At 32.3% G+C, this 23,311-nt stretch overlaps 4 protein-coding genes across 4 annotated transcripts; 3 read left to right on the top strand and 1 right to left on the bottom strand.

The window, feature by feature from the left end:
- Positions 1-4,578: 4,578 nt before the first annotated feature.
- Positions 4,579-6,294, top strand: HO133_006237 (uncharacterized protein; the record flags this gene model as incomplete). Its single annotated transcript, XM_037297136.1, has 1 exon — positions 4,579-6,294. One exon carries the CDS (start codon positions 4,579-4,581, stop codon positions 6,292-6,294), a length of 1,716 nt encoding a protein of 571 aa, XP_037147710.1.
- Positions 6,295-15,995: 9,701 nt separating this feature from the next.
- On the top strand, positions 15,996-16,978 carry HO133_006236 (uncharacterized protein; the record flags this gene model as incomplete). Its single annotated transcript, XM_037297135.1, has 3 exons — positions 15,996-16,085; positions 16,296-16,396; positions 16,429-16,978. The coding sequence occupies 3 exons, from the start codon at positions 15,996-15,998 to the stop codon at positions 16,976-16,978; spliced, it is 741 nt and encodes a 246-aa protein (XP_037147709.1).
- A 1,681-nt stretch (positions 16,979-18,659) lies between these two features.
- Positions 18,660-19,707, bottom strand: HO133_006235 (uncharacterized protein; the record flags this gene model as incomplete). The annotated part of the gene is made up of 2 exons (XM_037297134.1): positions 18,660-19,010; positions 19,066-19,707. The coding sequence occupies 2 exons, from the start codon at positions 19,705-19,707 to the stop codon at positions 18,660-18,662; spliced, it is 993 nt and encodes a 330-aa protein (XP_037147708.1).
- Positions 19,708-20,035: 328 nt separating this feature from the next.
- HO133_006234 (uncharacterized protein) lies at positions 20,036-22,792 on the top strand (the record flags this gene model as incomplete). Its single annotated transcript, XM_037297133.1, has 4 exons — positions 20,036-20,726; positions 21,146-21,488; positions 21,582-21,707; positions 22,252-22,792. The coding sequence occupies 4 exons, from the start codon at positions 20,036-20,038 to the stop codon at positions 22,790-22,792; spliced, it is 1,701 nt and encodes a 566-aa protein (XP_037147707.1).
- Positions 22,793-23,311: the final 519 nt, after the last annotated feature.

The raw sequence follows: 23,311 nt of genomic DNA, 5'->3' as shown, positions 1-23,311 counted from the left end.
ATTTTACTCTCTTAAGAGTAAAGCTTTCTTTATCTTAATTATTAAATATTAAAATTGAATAATAGTATTAAGAAATTATTATAATTTAAATCATATATATAGTATAGTATAAAAAGATATTAATTAATCTATATAATTTATAGATAGATATATACGATATTAAGTCTACGCTAATAGCCCTATAAGTATCTCTAAGATATCTTATAATAACTATCTATAAAAAATAGAGAAATGTTATATTCTTATAATAAGAAGTATATATATATGAATGAGTTTTCGAAATATTAAAAAAAAATAAAGATACTAGACTAATTAGTGATATAAATTTTACGAGTTCTTCTATCGCAGTAAAAGCTTTCGAATAATGAAATAACTGTCGAAATAAGATATCGAACGATTTCAATTCGTTTAAATGTACATTATTCGATCTTTCTTCTAATCTTTCTTTAATAATTATCTAATTAGCTATAATTAACGTAGTAGATTCTTCTCTTATAACGTTATTTTAGTAATATACTATATTAATATAATATAACCGAGGTACGCAGAGATAGTAGATTAAATTATAATGATATTCTTTATTTACTAAGTAATAATTTAATATGAAATCGTAAAGAGCATATAACGTGAGATTATTAAGAGCTAAGCCGTATTCTTATTAATAGTAATCTTATTATCGCTTAGTTTCTCCGCAGTATTCTCCGCAATTATCTACTATAGTATTTTCTTCTTTTATAGAATATTAGATTAAGTAACTAGCTAAGTAGCTAACTAAGTAAATTAATAAGCTAACGAGATAGATAATACTTATAGAGACCTTCTCTTATATTACTAGCGAGTCTTCTAATTTCGATACTTCTTCTTCTACTATGTTATATATATAAATAGATACTTCGATAATCGAGTAGTGTGAAAATTGAATAAACTATCGTTATTATATTAGTTATAAGGATTAAGATCGTATAGTAAGTATATAGTAAGATTAGAGGATAAAAAAGTAGGGTTATATTCTCGACGAAAGTTAGTACAGACTATAGTAGAGGTACTTAAATATATATATAACTATAACGTAAATAAGATAAGTCTTATAGCGTATAAGTTTATTATAATATCGATAGATCTATTAAAAGAATCGATTTAAATAATATTAAAAGATACTCGATAACGCGAGTATATTAAAGGTTCGACTTAAAGCGTTATACTATTAGATATTAATATAAGCTTTATATAAACGTCTAAAAAAAACGTCTAAATATTCTATGAAATAGAGTTAGATATTACTATTAATTATTAAGAAATTATTATAGTTTAAATTATATATATAATATAATATAAAAGATAATAATTATCTATATAGTCTATAGAATAAATATATACGATATTAAGTCTACGCTAGTAGCCTTATAAGTATTTCTAAGATATCTTATAATAAATAGCTCTCTATACTTAACTCTTTAAATATTTTTTTTTTAATTTTATTTACTCTTTTAAAAGTAAAAATAAATAATTTACTCGCTAGCGATAAGATAATTAATTTATATAAGAAATATATATTATTAATAAATAATAAATAAAATAAAAAATAATAAATATTACTTTTATATTAAAAAGATAATTAATAATAAAAATTTATATATAATAATTTATTATTTTATTTATAAAAAATCTTAATATTTTTTTTATATTAAAAAATATTTAAATATAAAAATTAATATCTCTTATTTATTTTATTATATAGCGTATATTAAAAGAGAGAAACTATAAATTTAAAAAAATAAATTATCTCTACTTTACTCTTCGCTCTAATCTTTATAAATTTAATTATTTAATTATTTATATATATTATCGCGATAATATTTTATTTATTTATTTATTTATATATATTATTATAATAACTTTTATAAATTTAATTATTTAAAAAAATAGAGAAAAATTATAATATTTAATTAAAGAAATAAATTAATTAGTAAGATTACGATTTTTTTTTTAAATATTATATTATTAATTTAATAAATATTATAATAATTATCTTAAGAATTATATATTATAAATTTTTTTTATATAATATTATATATTTATTAAGATATATAATATTTTTAAATATTAATATCGCTATTATAGCTAAATTAACTAAAAATTTTAATAAAATAAAAATAAAAATTTATTTTTTAATTATTATATTATAACTTTTAATTTAATAAAGATTTATTTAATTATTTATTTAACTTTTTTTAAAAAATTTAAAAAAGACTATATTATATAATTATATATATATAAAGTATAAATATTATATATTAAATAATATATTAAAAAATTAAATTTTAATAAAGTTTTTTATTTAAATTTATTTTAAAATTAATAAAGTTAAATTAAAATTATATATAAAAAATTATAATATTTAATAATATTATATATTAAATTAATATAATATTAAGATTTAATATATATAATTAATAAATATAAAAGAAAGTATATTATAATTTATATAAAGAAGAATAGATTTTAATATTAATAATATAAAGTTTTAATATATATAAATAAATATATAATTTTAAATTTTAGCGTATATAAATAAATATATAATATTATATATATAAATAAATATATAAGATTAAATTTTAGCGTATATAAATAAATATATAATATTAAATTTTAGCGTATATAAATAAATATATAATATTAAATTTAAATATATATAAATAAATATATAATATTAAATTTAAGCGTATATAAATAAATATATAACGTTAAATTTAAGCGTATATAAATAAATATATAATATTAAATTTAAATATATATAAATAAATATATAGTATTAAATTCTAATATATATAAATAAATATATAATATTAAATTCTAATATATATAAATAAATATATAATATTAAATTCTAATATATATTATAAGAATATTATATTAAAGTAATTTTATTTTTTTTAATAAAAATAAATCTTAAATTTAATTTCGAAGATCTTTAAATTTAAATTTTATTTACTATTAAATAACTATATTAATAATTATACTATATAAGATATTTAGATAATTTAAAATAATAGAAATAATAGAAATTAAATTAGATTTTAAAAATTTTATAGAGAAATTTTAAATTATAACTAGATTTATAAATATAGATTAAATAATTTAAAATAATTTAAATAATAGAAATTAAATTTTATTTTAAAATTTTTATAAAGAAATTTTAAATTATAATTAGATTTATAGATATAGAATTTTAAATTTTTTTTTTAAATTATAGAATAAGATATAGACTTTTAAAGAGAGAAAAATTCTTAAATTTAATCTTCTAATTATTAAAGCGTAAGGAATTTAAATATCGCTTATTAAAGTTCGCTTATTAAACTTCGCTTATCTATTTACTCGATAATTCTAATTAAAAAAAGATTATAAATTTAATTTATAAATCTTTATTAGTAAATTTATAATATAATTAATATTCTTATTTAGATTTTAAACTTATAAAATAATTATCTATTTTTTAATATTTATTAATAATTAATTTATTAGATATTTAATTTATTAAATAATTAATTTAATAGAAAACGTTTTAAATAAGTAAATATTATTAATTAATTTATATTTAGCTTTTATTTTATACTTTTAAATTAATAAATTTTAATATTTAATAATAAATTTTTCTAATATAAACTTTTTATTATTATTATATTATCGCTATTAATAATAATTTTATTTAATTTAATTTTCTATAATTAGTATATATAATAGAATAAGATAGAGTTAAGCTTAAAAATCTTAAATTTATATATATAGCTAATTATAAATTCGAGCTCGCTACGCTCTTTAATTAGATCGACTAAATTATTACGAATAAATAAATTAATATCTATAACTATTAAAATCTTACTCTTCTACGCTCTCCCTTATTAAAAAAATAGATATATATTATTAATATATAGAATAACTTTTTTATTTTCTATTAAAATTTTAATATTTTTTTTTAAATTATAGAATAAAATATAAGCTTTTAGATAAAAAAAGAATTTCTAAATTTAGTCTTATAATTATTAAAGCGTAAGGAATTCAAATATCGCTCACTAAAGTTCGCTTATCAAAGATCGCTAATAGCCGAACAGTCTTAATTAAAAAATAGATATATATTATTAATATATAGAATAACTTTTTTATTTTCTATTAAAATTTTAAGATTTTTTTTTTAAATTATAGAATAAAATATGGGCTTTCAGATAAAAAATCAATTATTAAATTTAGTCTTATAGATATTTAAAGGCAACGAATTTAAATATCGCCTATCAAAAGTTCGCAGCTTCGCTTATCAAATTTACTCGACAGTCCTATAACATTAATCAAAAAGAATGGTTATAAATTTAATTCATAGGCCTTTACTCGTATAATATATAGAATTAACGTAGTTTTTTATCTTAATTAGATAATTTAAGGGTTAAAAGTTTAATATGTAGATCGTGCGTAGGAGGCTACATTAGTATAGACGGGGGACTGTCGGAGGGGGACTGTCCGAAGATAAGTTGCAGACCAAATACCCATACCTGATCGGCTTATGCATACGTTTCTAGAACGGAAATGATAGACCTTAAGGATTCGCTACCTGCTGTTGTTGGGAACCCCCTCACAACCCAGCCTTTCCACTACAGTCTACTCCAAGATGCACATATTCGGCTCGTACATCTCGATGTAGGGACAAGGAACGATGCTCTGTCCATCCAAGTCCAAGAAAACGTGAAATTGGAGACGGTGTCCCCGTACGAAGCGCTGTCATACACCTGGGGAGACTCCAAAAAGGAATGCAGCATCTCCTGCGGCTCGGAAAGCATTGCCATCACCGCAAATTTGGCTGCAGCCTTACTTCAGCTACGAAATCCTGCTAAAACTCGCGCATTGTGGATTGACCAGATTTGCATCAACCAGGACGATGTCGACGAGCGCAACAAGCAAGTGGCTTTGATGCGCAAGATCTACTCAAAAGCGGAAAATGTCGTCATTTGGCTTGGAGAAGAGGGACCTGATGATGAAATGGCATTCCGCTTCGTACCAGTCTTGTTGTCACATCTACCACCTTTGTCTGCGAGCTATGGAGGAGTCGCGCGGCAAGGTCTTGTCGCCAGGCAGGCACTTCCGATTCTTGGGTCTCCCGCTTGGATTGCTCTTTCTAGGATTTTCAGTCGCCCATACTTCCGCCGGTCCTGGATCGTACAGGAAGTTGCACTTGCTCGTCATGCAGTGGTCCATTGCGGCCCACATGTGATAGATTGGGATCTTCTTGCTGCCGCTAGTAGTTATCAAATGGGTCAGTTGCCCTCGGACGCCGAAAACGCTCATGATGCTGTTGCTGCAATTATGGAATTCCATCGCAATGATCACGGCCAGGGTAATAATATCGTGGATGCGCTGTTCATGTCTTATCGTTTCAACTGCACTGACCCTAGAGATAAAGTCTTCGCCATGCTTGGATTAGCCAAGGCACTGGTCTTGCAGCCTGCTTACTCCGCGAAGGTTGAAGATGTCTACCTGCACACGACCCAATTCTTGATCCTTGAGTTTGGAAACCTTGATATTCTATGCTGCGTTTCTCATCCCAAAAACATAGCTACGTTGCCCTCTTGGGTACCTGACTGGCAAGCCCAAGTGGCCGTAAAGAGTAAACTTGGCAAGTCCACAGTGAGAGCACCCGACGCACCTCGTCAACAGGTGAGGTATTCGGACGATTATCGAACTCTAACGGTAGAAGGTTGGTGCGTAGCTTCTATCGCAACCGTGGCTAATGTCTTCGCGCGCCACGAATCTGGCCTCCTCGTCGGATGGGACGAATTTGTAGAGGAAACGATTCCTCCAGACGGCAGGTGTTCCACAGAGCTTTACAGGCGGACTCTTCTCGCAGGCGAGCGCCTTCCAGGGATCACTTCGGATGAAGAGCTTCATTCTGCATACGAGGCGTGGCAGAACCTGCTCACTCGACGCCTTGGAGGATACAAGCCACTCACGAACCTCCCAGACGAAAACGAAAAAGGCAGTGAGTTTGACCGTACCATGACGGAGACTTGCACTGGCAGAAGACTGTTCGCTACCGCTCAGCACAACCTTGGTTTGGCACCTAGCGAGGCGAGGGCGGGGGACGCGGTGTGCTTTTTAGGGAATAGCTCTACGCCCTTTGTTCTGAGACCCAGGGGAAGCTACTTTGAGTTTGTTGGGGAAAGCTATGTGAATGGGTTCGTGGAGGAAGGTCATCCTCTATCGCAATTGACGAGGAAGGAGAATAAACGAGAGTTTGCTATCCGGTGAACATGATCACCTACTTCAGAAGCAACGTTAATCGAATTCCTGTGTCTGAGCTAATACAACACACTCGATACCTATTTCACCCCTGAAGAGAGAGAGATCAGACCGCGTGCGGTTCTAAGATCCAATTGTCAACGATCTCACCCGAAAGAGCCGTGTGCCTGGGTACGAAGTCGCCTTGAATTATAGACAAAGCAGGCTGTGTACGAGCTCTCCTCGTCACCCTATGGATTCCTGCACTGAGGGCCTGTAGCTCTTCTCAATTTCAAATGAGTTCAGTACTGGAGATAATTAAACGGCTGGCTACCCTATGGTGATGCAAAAAGTCTTTCAAAAAGACAGAAACCATCAGAATCACGCCTAACCCCTCTGCTTCAACACCACCCCCCTTCGCCACAATAGGACTGGGGGTAAGTGATTCCACATATCGCATATCAACGTACTTCTTGTTTCCGTGCCTTCATGCATGGGTTCGAAACATGGTTCGAAACACCATACTTCCAAGCATAGCCATAGCCCATAGCCATAGCGACAGACAGTATACAAAGCAAAATCCACATACAAATTCCCAACCTGCAATTACTCGTCAATCAACTCATCTCTCTTAGAGTCACCGCAATCTTTTCTTTACTCGTCTATCTCTTCCTCTATAAATATATATAGCTATATTTCTACTTTAGATCTATATTATATAAATATTAAAACTCTTTTAATACTAGAATTCTAAAGATATCTCTTCGAGCTACTATATAGTTTATTATTAGCGATAAGATAGTCTAATTATTTATTATATACTCTCTATAGATATCGAATTATAAGCTATTTTATAATAAGATAAATAAGAGTAATAACGTATATAATTTACTAAGAAATTCTCTTACGTTCGCTAAAAATATTAGTAATTTATAAAATCTAATTCTAATAGTATAGAATAGTCTAGAGCGTATATAGAGGCGATATAATAATTAGTTATAGTACTTAGACTATTTTAGCGATATATCGAGTAACTTTAATTACTATATTAAGCTCTCGAGATTTAATCGATAACTCGTTAAAGTTATCGAGATACGAAATAATACTTCTTAAGACTTCGAAATATTAAGAATTCTCATTAATATTAGTATATATAATAGAATAAGATAGAGCTATAGCTTAAAAATCTTAAATTTATATATATAGTTAATTATAAATTTAAGTTCGCTAAACGCTCTATATAATTAGATCGACTAAGTTATCGCGATTAAATAAATTAATATTCGTAATTATTAAAATCTCTTTCTTTATATATCTCTCTTATTAAAAAAATAGATATAATATTAATAATACTATAGAATAACTTTTTTATTTTCTATTAAAAGTTTAATATAGATTTTTGTTAGTAATTATAGAACGAATTATAAGATTATTAGATAAAAAACGAGTAAAATTTTAAATTTAGTCTTATAATTATTTTAAGCGCAGCATCAGAATTCAAATATCGCTTATTAAAGTTCGCTCGATAGTCGAATAGCTCTAATTTAAAAAATATATATATATATAATTAATATATAGAATAACTTTTTTATTTTCTATCAAATTTTTAAGATCTTTTTCTAAATTATAGAACGAAATATAAGCTTTTAGAGAAAAAAAAATTGCTAAAATTAAGCCTTATACATCTATTTTTAATAGAGTAATCAGCAATTTAAATATCGCTTATTAAAGTTCGCTCGATAGCTCTAATTAAAAAACGAGGGTATATTATTTAATTTTAGAAATAACATTTTTATTTTCTAATTAGAATTTTTAAGATTTTTTTTTGAATTATAGAATAAAATGTGAGCTTTTAAAGTAAAAAAGAGATTTCTATATTTAGTCTTATAATTATTAAAGCGTAAGGAATTCAAATATCGCTTATTAAAGTTCGCTTAATTAAAGATCGAGCTCTATTAAATTTACTCGATTAGCTCTAATTAAAAGAAATAATTATAAATTTAAATTTTATAGTACCTTTACTCGTAGTAATATAATACTCTTAATTATTAATAATAGTATATATAATAGTTCTCGAGATCGCTATCGATAATATTCTTATAAGAAAATTATCTAAATCGCTTAATTTCGAGATCGAATTCGAGATAATATTAAAAAATATATTTTTAAAGTTCTTTTACTTATAGTCTAAGATTCTAAACTTTAAAAATTTTAAATAATAAAATATACTTTAATATCGAATATAATATTTAAATAGTATAGAATAATACTTAAAATTAAAAAGTTATAAAATCGACTTAAGATAGTCTTAGATAGTCTTAAGTATAAGTAGTATATTCGATAAATTTAAAATCTCGAGCTAGTTTCTCAAATTATAGATAAAATTCAAAAAACTTCTAGCGATAAGATATTAATTACTATTATCTTTAAACTTTTAATATAATATATAATCTTAGAATATAATAATCTTATTTATAATAGATAGAAATTCTCGATATAATATAATATAATATTAATTAATATATTAAATTCTAATATAATCTATAATCTATCGTTTTAATTATTCTCTATTAATTATTCTCATACTAACAATTTACTAATTTAAAAATTCTCTATTAACTATTTTCTACTTTTTTTATTTATATATCGTACTTATAGTTAATAAAGCGCTATAAAGATATATTAAGATAAATAAGAATATAAAATTTAGAAAAGAACGATATAAATAATAAGAGAGAAAGAATAAGAAAGTAAAATAAATAAAGTCGAGCTAATTTTACTACTTTTTAATATATACGATAATATATAATATCTTAATACGAAGATAATAGCGGAGAATTATAAGACTCGTAATAGTAGAATTATAAATTAATAAGTTTATTATAAGACTATAGCGTTAATAATTATTTAATTAATTATTTTATTATTATACGATATATAATAATAGAGAAATAAGTAATTATAGCGAGTATTATTTATATAATTATTATATTAATAATAAGCTCTTTATTTAAATTATTCTCTTTTAAAGTTATATTATTATTCTCTCTCTTATTTATATCTATATATAGCTTTATTCTTACTTTAAAGTATATTATTTTAATATAAAAGTTTTTCTAGCGTTAAAGAGTTTTTTTTAAATTATTTTTAAATTTAGAAAGATTTTAGCTACTTTAACATTAGATATACTTAATTATATATCTACATATCTACTTATACATACGTCATTTCTGTATGGCCTCACTGTTTGCGAGCACTAAGATATGTGACAGAATTCCCCCACGATCCACTCACCTCTTGTCATTTGGTTATCTGCGTGCTCAGACATCATGTCAAGGTAACCAGATTTGTACTGCTGCCCTCATTATGTGTCTCACTCTAAACGCTAGTATCAGGATCCTGATATCTCTTATAGCTCTCGCTATCGCTAATCTATATTGCAGCATGATATGTGGCCATCCGAACGGTTACAACTGCCGCAGGATACTGAACGCCTTCACTGGTTCCCGGCAAGAGCGAGGAGCCTCCCACTGCTTCGCTCCAGCTGGTTTTGAACATCCAGATGATGTTACAAACCTTCAGTGGTTGAATAGGGTAGACATCCCCAAGTTTTGGACTCGAGGTAGGTGTCGTTCAACTCCCTTCTGGCCGTGCTAAAATCTTCCATAGATGACAGCCCTGATTGCAGAGTAGCTTTGTTTCCGGTTGAAAATTCGACTGACGGGTCGCTGTCATACGACGTCAGCCGCTATCTGAGTATTCAGAGTGTCGGCTTCGGGATAAGCCATTGGTATGCACTCAATGGTCTCATATCATGAAGCATAGTTGTTCATTGTCATGTTCTATGAAGAAGTATGTAGTAAGGATGGAGGTGACTACCTATCTATGGTGTGAAGCCACGCTAAGGCTATTTGCCACTATAAGACGTAGTTACAACACCTATTTGAAACTTAGTAGTATATAGAAATACTGGCCTCCTATTAGCTGATTCTAACACTCCCATATAGTCTAAATAATGGCTGAAAATACTATTAGTTTTAACACTCTCATATAATCCGAATTTGGGCTATTCCTTCTATCCACTCTTCTTAAGTCTAATTTAATATATAAATATAGTAAATTTATTATTAATAAAGGCTTTAGTAAGCTTATCCGCAATTATATCGTTAGTAAATACTTATTTAAATATAACTACTTCTATTTTTACTTAATTCTATATGAAATGTTATTAAATATTAATATGCTTAATGCGTAAGTGAAAGCGAGAGTTCTTAATTAATATAATAGTTTTTTAGTTATCTACTTTAATTAATATTAGTTTATTAAATAATTCGAAGTTAATATCTAATTCGCTTAGAAGTCTAATTAATTAAATAGCTTTCTTTACTATCTAAGTTTAAGCTATATACTTAATCTTATAAGATAATAGTATAATAGATTGTTATCGTTTAGACGTTTAATTAATTATCCCACCGTAGAGTAAGAATATATAGACTTTAAGAAATCGATGGGTCTCTTAATTTAAGATTTAATTAGTATTCGTATAGCCTTTTAATATATTAATTATCTTATATATAATATCATAAGTTAGTATTCTCTTTAAATAACGAATAACTCATTTAACGACTATAATATATTTTAAATTTAAGTTATAATTATATCGTAAAAGAATTATAACGATAAAATAGATATTCGAATAAGTCTAAATTATAGGGTATATTATTAATTCCATCATTAATTAATACTTCTAAATAACTTTTAATTTAACCTTATTAATTAGTTTCTCTTATAATTAAGTATCTACTATTATTAATATAGAGATAAATATATAATTAATTATATTAAATCGTAATAGTATCTTTCTTAAATACGTCGTTTACGTAATTCGAATAATTCTCTCCCTTCGATTTCTTTAGATTTTTATATCTAAATAATATAAATATAGCTCGAGATTAATTATAGCGAATCGTTTATAAAGATCTCGTTTGAGTTTCGATATTAGTTTTAATTCTTTTAAATTATAAATCTAAATATTATCTATATATACGTTAACGATAAGTCGTATTTTCTTATTAATAAAGAGTAAGTAATCGAATTTAATAGATTTAAATTCTTTAAATATAAGGAAGTCTTATAATAAAGATAGAATACTTATAACACATAGCAAGAATAAGATTAATTAACATTTTATACTATAACAATAGATTAAATTATAATAATTAATATTATAAAGTAAAGTACTATTCTCGTAGTGACTGCTTTAAGCTATATAGTACTCTAAATAATAGATATACCTTATTATCTTTCTTCTTATATTCTTTAAATTATTTTATATAGATAGTTTTCTTTAATAGTATATTAAGAAATATAATAATAATATCTATTTACTTATAATTTAGATCATAGTATATTATAATTATAAATAGTATCTTAAATAATATAAATTTAATAATTAAGACGAAGATTTAGTCGTAATTAACGCCGTAAATCTATTTAAAATCTCGAATTATTTAGCGTGCTTTATAGAGAATAAAATTATTAAGTTTCTTTTTTATCTTATAGATCTATCTATTAATAAAAATTAATATATCCTTTATTCTCGAAATAAGCTTTTAAATATTTATTATAGTAAAGAAATTTATTTATTTATTTATAATCTTTTTTTATTATTTAATATAGAAGCTAGCTATTATCTAATTATAGATTAATAACTTAAAATCGTTAATCTTCGTAATAGTCTATTAATATCTTATATTAGTTATTTACTAAATAGTAGTAGCGAGATCGAAGATGAGATCGAAGTTATAATAGTCTAAATTTTTATAATTTAGTATAGCTTATCTATAGTATAGATATTTTAATTTAAGAATTTTATTATACTTAATATAGATAATAACTCTCTAGATCTATATCTTAGTATTACTCTATTTATTATTTAGAAGAACTTTCTAAAAAGATATAGAAGTTCGTTTTAGTCGAGAATTATATATTATATTAAGATATAGATCTAAGTAAGCGATAAAGCTATCTCGAGATATCTCTTTAACGTTATCGTTATTAGATCTTTTAGACTTATATTACTATCTTCTATATCTTCAACTTCTTCGATTTCTTCAATATTTTCATTAAAAAAAAAATTCTAATTTTATTTATATTAATAGAGTCCGTATCGATATTAATAACGGTCTTAGATATATATTAATATATTATAGAGTTATCTTCTATATTAAATATATCTATTATATCGTTATTAATAATCTCGACTAATTAATAGTCAATATTCGAGACCGCAGTAATTATTATTTATAATTTATTAAAATCGATATAAAAGAATCGTTTTACTTATCGAGTAGCTAGATTCTATATTTAAAAGATATTTATATCTTCGTAATTAATTAGATAGCACTTCTTATTACGTTTATCGAGCTTTTTACACTTTTTCTTAGATATATATATCTAGATAATATAGTCGATAATCTTTATATAGTCGAGGTATGGTTATTCGCCTATTTATATCTCATATAATATTATACTCTAAAGGCGGGTAGTAGAACTTCTATTCTTTTAATATACTTTAATATAAAGTAGTTCTAATTATAAATAGTAAGATAACTTCGAGTTAAAAAGTATAGCCTTTACTTTATTTATAATAATTCGATTTTATATCTCGCTAAATTTATTTTACTTAGGCGTATAGAATACGATAGACTCTTATATAATTTCGAAGTTTTTAAAATATTCTTTAAATTTATTATTAATAAATTCGATATTATTATCTAAATAAACTATCTTAATCTTATAATCGAATTTATTTTTTATCTAAGTTTTCTAATTACGAAATAATTTGAAGGTCTTATTTTTATACTTATATATAAAGTATTAGATTTAAAAAGTTATTTAATTAATTAGAAATATATAATACTTAGTCTTATTAATAAATAATATATTAAAAAATTCTCTTAAATCTATATAGATCTTATTAAATTTTTCGAGTACTTTATATTATACTTTTTTTAAAATCTTTTATATAAATTTAGTCTTAAAATAGATCTTATATATTAATTTAATTCGAGATTTCTAAATTAGTATAATACTCTTACTTATATTAATTAATCTCTTAAGATTTATCTTATTTAAATATCTTATTTAACGATACTATAGCTCGATAGCTTTCTTATTAAATATTAAACTTATTATTAAAACTCTTATATTCTTCTAAATAAGTATTAAAACCTTAATTATAGATTATAAGATACTGAGAATATAGATATTATTTACCTTCGAAGCGCTATTAATAAGCTTACTATTTTAAAGAATATAATAGTTATTACTAAGAAAGATAATTTTAAATTCTTTTTATATAGTCTAACTAATCGAAAATAGTTTATATATAAGATTTAGAATATATAAGACTTTACTAACTTTTATAATATTACTAAATTTATTCGATAATAGCTATTTCATTTCGACTATATCGCGATCTTACGTTTAAATAATAGTTTTATTAGCTATTATAATATTTATATAATATAATTAATAATTAATAAATTTATTTTTATTAAAGAATATATAATTAGTATAGTCTAAGTCTATTATTTATTTATATATAATAGTAGATTAACTATTTATATATAGTATATAGAAGAGAAAGTAAGTTAAGAATTCGTATAATAATTCGTTAATTATTTCGTTCTCTAGAGAATTGAATAGAGAGTTAAAGATATTTTTAGTTTCTCGACTTATCTTACTACTTAATTTTAGGCTGACATTAAGCTAAGATATTAACTAATTCCCTATATTCTTTTATAATTCTTACAATTTAGTTATTTCGATTAAGAGATAATCGAGAGACTTAATTTCGAGCTCTTTATTTATCACTCCTTCATCTAATTTAGATATTAAGCTATTAACTAGATAGTCTTAATACTCTTTATCTCTTATAGTATCTTTATTATTAATTATAATATAGATTATTATTAAAATATAAGTATAATTTTAATCTACGAAATCGTTTAACCTATTTATAGTATTAGTTACATTCGCTTTAAGCTTAAAGTTCAAATTATTATTATTATTATTATTGTTATTTCGAAATCGATTAGATATCTTTTCGTTATAAAGAATTTAGTAACTATATAACTAATATCTCTTCTTACTTTTATTTAATAGTAATAGATACTTTAAATACTTAGATATATTATCTAATTTCTTATAGTAGATATTATTCGAGTTATTTAATAGAGAATTAAAGTTATAGTTATTATTTTCATCGTTATTTCCACCTCGTCCTTATTCTAAAGTATTACTCCTATATTCTAAATTATTATTATCTCTAAAGGCCTTCTTATTCTTTTATTTCTTATAATATTTCTTTATAATAACAACTATAGCTTATTTCTTATTATTTTATTTAAGAAAATAATCTTCTTTATAAAGAAGTATAATAATTTTATTAAAGTCTAATATACGAGTATAGGCCTATAAATTAAATTTATAAACATTTTTTTGATTAGGGCTGTCGAGTAAATTTTGATAAGCGATCTTTAATGAGCGATATCTGAATTCCTTATCTATAAATATCTATAAGACTAAATTTAGTAATTCTTTTTTTATCTAAAAGCCCACATTACGTTCTATAATTGAAACAAAAAATCTTAGGATTTTAATAGAAAAAAAAAAGTTATTCTAAAATTAAATAATGTGTACCTGTTTTTGATCAGGGCTGTGGAGCGAACTTTGATAAGCGAACTTTGATAAGCGATATTTGAATTCCTTGCGCTTTAATAATTATAAGACCAAATTTTAGAAAAATTTCATTATTGAAAAGCGCAAGTTTCGGGCTATAATTTAAAAAAAAATCTCAAAATTTTAATAGAAAATAGGAAAGTTATTAAAGGGTTAAAAGTAGGGGGAGATTTTTGATGGTTGCGGACGCTAATTTATTTACCCGCGATGACTCAGCCGGTCTAATCAAAGAGCGTAGATCTAACGAATATGATTGGCTGCACATAAAATTCAAGGTTTTCTAGTTCAGTCCTATCTTATTCTTTTATACAGAGGTCTGCACCGAAAGTCCTACACATGCCTAAAACTCTTGGCATTCTTAGCAAATATTCTCAATATCTTGAATATCAATGCTTTCATAGTAGCGATATCAATGCTTACTATATATAATGCATGCGTATATAATACATAGTAGCGATATTACTGCATGCATACGGGGTATATAATTGCGATATTACTGTGTGCATTGTAGCGATAGCAGCGATATCAATGCCAACTTACGCGACAGAGGACAGGGAATAGGGAGAACATAAGAATTTCAGTATATGTTCAGTACATGCCAATACAGTAAGTGGGCATCTTCTCACTACTCTCCAATTCTAATATACCCAGTGCCAGAGCATCAATCATAACGACGAACCAGACTTCAGGCACTTACTTGCCGAATATGGTATTGCAGCGAAGATCGTTACGGCCATTACAGAAGTCTCTCGTTAAACCGTCAGTCGCCCGAAACAACAAGCCCGCGACCTCATTCCGGAAATATCTTTTCTAAGAGAGGATTCAGGAGTGGATAGAACGTATGCCTAGATATATTGCCGAAGTTATTCGTTTAAAAGGCGGTAACGAGTACAGGGAAGGCCGTTTTAAGGGATATACGGCTATATAATTCAAATGAGCGAGCCAATAAGTATATACGTAGTTATATAAAGAATCATCAATAAAAAATGAAGCTATTCAAGAAATTTGTCAAATTGCCGGAGAATGCCAAGAATGCCAAGAGTTTTAGCGCATGCAGGACTTTCGATGCAGACCTCGTATATACTAATATAATAAGACGATATATAAAGTTCTTATACTTCTTATTTAAATTATTTAATAATAAAATAATAAGAATTCATCTATTAATTAAAGCTTCTATACGCTTAAGATCTTTAAATTTTATATATATATTAATAATATAGATCTTAATCGAGTTATTACTATTAGCTATAATAGTATTTTATAATTTCTATAACTTAATAAAGCGAAGAATAAATTCATGTGTGGAAGCTCTGGGCATACTCGGCCTTCAGGGCACAGGCGGGATTGACTCAGCAGGTGAGATCGTAGCCCCCAGAGATAGAAGGTCCGCTTACCCTTTTTACAAGGCGATAACAGAAAACTCCGTATCATCCTTTACGCGCCACTATCCAAGTTCGAAAACGACACCATAGCAGACTACAAGAACAACAAGCCTGTCGCAATACAGGAAGACACAGATGTCGAGTATGAGCCCGGGCCTTCCAATCCAGAGCCCCCGCAGAAACGACCTCGGACTGGTGAGATTGGTTTGATGAGTAGTATGGGGATACAGACCAGGACTCGCAACCTCGGCGATGGCTGGTACATGGCATACAATTCAACGACGTCCATCATCCCTACTCAACTCGGAGCTGCGAATCTGGAAGTTTTTTACACCAAGGTGGTCGACTCTGCCGCCAAGCAAATAAGCACCACCGTCAATGCGACGCAAAATCTTGCATTCAATATCAATGGGCTCAGCCTGCGCTTGTCCTCTCCGGCACCCATCAGTTGGACCTGGATCATCAATTTCGCAGCTGATATGTTGGATAATGTCAGCACTGACTTCGCAATCCTGTTTAACGGAGAGGCTTACAGTGCTTATTGGGAGATAGCGGCGGTGACAGCAGTATTGACGTTACTGTAGACTTCGTGGCAGCCAACTTTAAAGAGCCTGTGTCAGATCATCTTACAACGTTTTGAAATCAACGTTTCTAGCCCAGTCACGAAGACAGTTAGAAGTTCTTAAGAATGGCCATGGGTTTAGAAATGACTTGACATGTTCCGTTACGCATCTCTGGTTATGCCGGCTTGCAGCGACTTTGGAACAAGTGAGCATGCCCAACAGAGCGCAGTCAACATTTTTTCTCCACGTGCTGCAGTCAGAATCATGAATTACTCTCGGAATGTGTGAATAATACAATCGAATACAACAGTAGTACATCCTTCGAGAACGTATATAGTTGAAAAAAAGGAGTAGCGAGGTATGGCATGAGGTTTAAAGAATCTCCTTGGTATTTCGTTAGATAACGTCTTATTCGACCGAAGACTAGCGCAGCCGCGTTATCGTGTCTGGGAATTTATTTTGCACGAAGAAAGCGACGCTTACTCGGCCGAAACTCAGTCAATGGCCAAACCGACCTCCTCTATATGAATCTGTTTCGTGTCCCTCAATTTTTCAGCCTCGGCACATCCTCGCACATCCTCTGGGATAGAAACTTTCTGGGAATCCTGAGAAGGCTGGGGAAGAAGCGGGTGCGACGGGGATCGTGTGGAATAAGCTGTCCATTCCGGTTCCAGTGTCAACAGTGAGCGCGACTTTTACGAGCAATTGAATAGGCGAGGGGAGGATGGATAAGGGGAACGATGGTTAAACGGTGGTGGTGGTGGTGGTGAATAAACGGACTGGATGGGGAATGGCGGTATATAACAGATGACGGGCATTTCGCCAGACTGAGTGGCCTCCGCCTGGATCTGAGTAAAAAATCAAAGAGGCATCAATGTATAAGTACCCTACCAGGATGGGAACCTTCTCTGGGCGAATGTCATCCCCCAGTGCTCTTAGGGACAGCTGTAGACTGGTCTATGCTGGTGAATGCGAGTTTGAGAAAGTGCTGATGTAAAGATTGCAGCAGTACTTGGAGCTTGAGCCGTGTTCTGGGCGACCGTTGTTATTGTGGTCTCGGCTTGGCTTTGGTACTGGTTGGTCTTTGAGTACGTGTTGGCATTGAAGTGTTCGATTTGGCTGCAGCTTTCGTGACAGAGACCATCCGAAAGCGGACTGAGACCCTCCGGTTGGGATTCTCCATGGAAGATGGCAGTAGCACAGCTGCATGTTAGTCACGGCAGCGCATGGGGAGGATAGATATTCTTTCGAGTAATGCTAGACTGAAAAGGATCAAAACCCTCTATTCTTTAACACCAATACTCAGTGAAGCACAGAGCCCATATCCATAGACTTAGATGTACGTCCCGTAGCATCTGATGAATGTGTTTTCAAGATGCTTTGTATGATTTGATCATCAGACCGCACACCCTCCTGTGCGAAGTTATCATTGGCTAGGAGATGGATGGGCTCTACACTCAGCGTGCCTAGCTGTGTGCACAGGCAATGACAGCTAGTGTGTCAAAGCGAAAGACTGAAGACCTTCGAAATATGGCTTAAGCTTCTGGAATGATCGTATCTATGGAATCGCTCGTAGAGACTTAGATACCTCAATGCACCACGACGGGTCATGCAGGCACTTTCTCAGTCAAACATGAGATGCCCTCATGCTGTACTACTTGCGTAAGATACAGCGCGTCCCAAGTCTGTGGAGGCCGTACATCTATTCGAGGATCTCAGTTGACTCCGAGCTCGAAGACGGTGGTGGCAAGTGACGCGGCACCAGCCGCTTTCTCCCCTTTGGCCCTCGTAAGACCATTTCCGGCGCGTCCTCCGAGTCCTTCAAATATGTATCCCCTTGACAAATCGGATTGAGCCATCTAAAGAAAAGGTCCCTCTTCGCCTCGAAGTCGTGAGGTCTCGCACAGCCGTCTGTAGTTCCTGTGTTTTCTTTTGCTTCGAAGCCATCGAATTGCTCGAATCCGCTGCATTTGATATCGAGTGTCTTTCTCTTCATGTTGAAGTGGGCAATCATGATTCGGGCTTTGGTGCCGTGGATGGAGAGTAGGAGCACCTAGGAGAGTGTCAGCTGTTGTAGCAGGTAACATGGAGACAAGTGATGATCTCACTGGAACGTTATGCATGCAGAGCGCCGGATCCGCCATTCTCCCCTTCATACATCTGATCAAGATCTGAAGCTCGCTCCGCAGAATGATCCCTTCTCTTCCCTCGTCTCCGTGCCACGCGTGGTAAATCTGATGGGGTTGGTCGTCGTTGTAATAGGCCCCGGAAAGAGTCCAAGGTACGTGAGGTGGGTTTCTTCTTCCGTGGCAAAGATCTTCGTATTTGAAAAGCTCACGAGGGGCCCAAGAGGACGAGCCTTCTGGCCAAATACAACCACACCCGTCGATGGATACCTTCCGCTCTTGAAGTTCATGAAACCATAGCTCGATTGCGATACCGGAACTTTCGAGGTCGAACACGTTTTGAGGTTGAGCAGATTCTGGATACTCGACATCTTCGTACGGTATAGCTTCGTCCGGTATAGGGTCAGATGGCCTAAGATGGGCAAGTTCTTCTTCTGTCATGCAAGCGAAGAAGTCATCTGTGTCGGCTAGATCCCATTCATGTTTCCGAACACTGATCTCGCTCAAGAAAGCGTCGTCCAGATAGATCTTAGGGGATTTCTCAACAAGGCGGAGGATTTGTTGGAGCGTGCTATAGATGCTTTCCATGACAGGGCCAACTTTCCAGACTGGCTCTTGCTTCATGGCTGTTACCTTATTGAGTCGACGCTATGAGTGGAGAGTCGTACAATGTGGTCAAGGTGAACTAAAGCATGCTGAAAACAGCGATGACGGATAAACAAACATTCCCCACTTGGCGGCGGATCTCCGGGACAACGGCTTGGCGGCTGCTATTTTATTGTCAACACAGGGCCACTAGCGCAATAGGCGAAGAATAAGATACTCTTTATCCTTTATCCTCTCTCGATCCTTACATCCCTTTCCTTATTTTCAATTGTATATATATATAATCAACGGTCTCCTAATTTAGACTCTCGATCTTGCTCAGAGAATCGAAGCGCTCATCTACAACATGCCTCCGAATCCAAAAGATCTTGAAGAGCCGATGCCAGCAAGTGTGATAGAGTGGAAAAATTCAGCTAGAGCATGGGGTGCTTTTGGTGCAATTAAAGACTTGGGCTCTCAGGAGAAAGTCAAATCGGCGTCTCGTTTTGAATTCAGACATTTCCTTGGTCTGAGAGTCATCTACGAAGACCAAAACCCCAAGTCGACCCTGCCCGTCTATATCAACAACCAATTTCCTCCGGCTACGAACGCAGGCCTTGAATCCCTAGATGGTTGGAACGCCTACCTCAACATGATCGAGGAATTCGCCAATCGGAACGAGACCACCGAAACTGTCTCGCGAACATGCGTTCCGATGAATTTGGGCGCGTTCCTTAACGTATGGCAGTTCCAGAGACATGTCCTGCTTGGGGACAACAAGGCCGCCGATGTGAGCAAAATTTCCGAGGTTTCGCCAATTGCAAGTCGAACAAGAGCCAAGACTGAGCAGAGTTTGTACCTTGCGACCCCTACCCCAGCTTCGAAGGTCAAGAAGTCTTCTCTCTCAGACCTGGCAGCGAAACTTTCTATCAAAAATCAAGACGTTTTTGCGAAGGAAGCCGAGGAAGTCATTATGGACCAAAAAGAGGAGATTCAAGAGGAGGTCACAGCAAAACGCCTTGAGATCCTTTCTAACGATGAGTCGGAGGCCTCGTCAGGTCCGACAATCTCTCCACTTTCCAGTATCAAGGTCTTGGTTTGCAGGGGATTTCTGATAGGCGTTCGCTCCATGTGCCTTACCCAAACGTGCATCATGATTCTCTAGACACTGGCGATGCTGACTCCAAACCCTCATATAGGTACGCTTTCGGATTCGTTGTTTTCTTCATTGCTGCTTCATTTGAGGGATAGAGCCTTTGCCGTGGCCCTGTCCTCTAGATACATTCCCCAGGCATGTGCCGTCTATCACCCCACACCTTTCAATAATAGGAATGCTGGCGGGTTCCCCGATATTTAGCTCCATATTCTAGTTCCCCATGTAACAGGACCGATTCTCCGAGCGCGCTGCTTGCATATGCTTCGCTACTCACTGCACTTCTGTGGATTACGGAAATGCTGACTCCACTTTCTCTTACAGAGGAGGAAAACATAGACGAGGATCCGAAGGATGGCTTCTACACTCCTATGCGAGGCTCTCGAGGTCAGCTGATCAGAGATGAACAAACAGTCAATGTTTTCTTGCTTGCCCTGCTATCCGCCATTACTGCTGCAACAGTACCTTTCCACACTCGCTGGCTTGCAGAAAGAAATGCTATGGTGTTCCAGAAGAATGTCCAATATGTCGCTAGGACAGATGGGCACCTTCGGAAGAAGAACGGTCAGAGCTCCTGTCTGATCGAGGTGAAGCCTAGGCCTCGAAGAAGACCCAACGACGTGTCCATTCGAGTTCAAGAGAGCGCTCAAATGGCGGCATGGATCTCGTAATATGATGTTAAGTCGCATAACCCGGAAAAAGACTGCAGGTGCGTTCTTCCATTGCCAGTCCGTCTCGGCCCTAGACTGACATGATGCAGTATATTTCTCCTATCTCAAGACAAAGACGAAATCTATTTGACTTTTCCACACTTCACAGAGGCGTACGGCAAGGATGATAAGAACATGGCCGATTTGAAAGACACAGATTTCCTGCGGATGCGCGAGTATGGCCCTTTTTTTCTGCAATCAAAGGATGATGTGAGGCATGTTGCAAGATTCTTGCACGCATACACGCTGCATGTATCCGGGCAATAGTATCATTTAAGAGCTGCGAATGTTACCACGGAGTTCAGGTCTGGTCTCTCGCATGATTCATGCTGTTGATACTGTTCGTTCTTTCGAGTGACCTGCTGCGCGGAGACTTACCTATCGGGGCTTTCGGGGAGCGCCGTGAAAGTATTCAGACATTATACAGGCAAGCTCTTCCATGCCTTCTTCTATTGATTTAACAAAGAGTCCAATGAGAAGATTCAGGGCGGTTGATCAGAGCCTACCAAGGCCTTGGCTGTTCTCAGCCACGTTTCAGCTATGACTTCTGCACGTGCCGGCTATCCCAGGAGAGTTCTAAGATAGAATAACCAAGCAACCTACACATCACACCTGAAACTTTGAATGACAGAATCTCGTCCCTTACTAGCCCTCGGGTAATCACAGCTATTCACCATGTTGACGTAACTCTCATGAAATACTAGCATACCCCAGCTAAAGATCCGCTCTCGCTTACGTAGAATCCACTATCCTCGATCAAAAGTGCTTTGCATTTTGGCTTCCCTTGTTTACGGCACAGGGGGGCGCATCTCCACCTGAGCAAGAAGTGGTTGACAGCCATTCTGGCAACGCCTCTCGTGCTGCATCCACGATCCCTGCATTGCAGAAACAGTACAATGGGAGCACTGGGCTGTACGACACGACAGGCCGGTGGAACAGTGCGAGTGCTCAGGGAGAGCCCGTGGCCTTCGCTGTCATCGACCCGGCTCCGAATACTGTCGCTAATCAAGTGTACCCAATCCCAGACGGCGTGGCAGTTTCGGCTTATACCAACTTGTCCCTGGAAGTGGCCACGTTCCTGCAACCCCCTTTCTCCATCATTAAAGGCAAATCTGACACTGGCTCCGAAGCTGAGGCAGAGCACCAGGGTTGCCGTGGAGGCGCAACACCGCTCAACGCAGCGCGGCAGTTGCGTGAGAAGATTGGCGCACCAGATGGAGACGCGGCTGGGGGTGTAGGACTCATTGTAGGACTGGTGTAGAGACTCTTGTTTTCGGGCGTCCTCGTAGATCAATAATAGATAGGCGTGGTCTCGATCCAAGCGAGTTTCTCCATTCTATAATGCTTCTGAAGAAACAACCTCGCTTCGAGTAGAAACGCGGCCACCACCTCCATCGTACTCTCTCGATTGTCTTCTGCGATAACTTCGATTGCAAACTCAGACCCCCGGGAGAAAAAGGGGTTCGCGCCAGGTGTAACATCGCGCTGTCAAAATCCTTACTCCGCTAAACTTATCATTACTCATTTTTTCTTATATCCAAGACAGACTGAGTTTAAACTGAAGCTGTCACCCACTTCTACCTCGTGCATCCTGGAAAATTCATGCGTCGAGCTCTGGCTGCAGTCGGGCTATGGCCGAAAATACCGGATGGTGAATTTCGATAGATGTGGGTGCAGCTCGCGTCTCCTTAGAACCCCCACGACAGGCACTTGTACGAGCGAAGCGTGAGCGGCCTGAAAACGTTAATGCAGGAGAATAATTCCGTAGTAGCAATGGAGC

This window comes from Letharia lupina (genome assembly GCF_014066315.1).
Source record: "Letharia lupina isolate WasteWater1 chromosome Unknown contig_23, whole genome shotgun sequence".
NCBI lineage: Eukaryota > Fungi > Ascomycota > Lecanoromycetes > Lecanorales > Parmeliaceae > Letharia > Letharia lupina.
The sequence above is the reverse complement of the archived record's forward strand: the minus strand, read 5'-3'. Positions and strand labels throughout refer to the sequence as shown.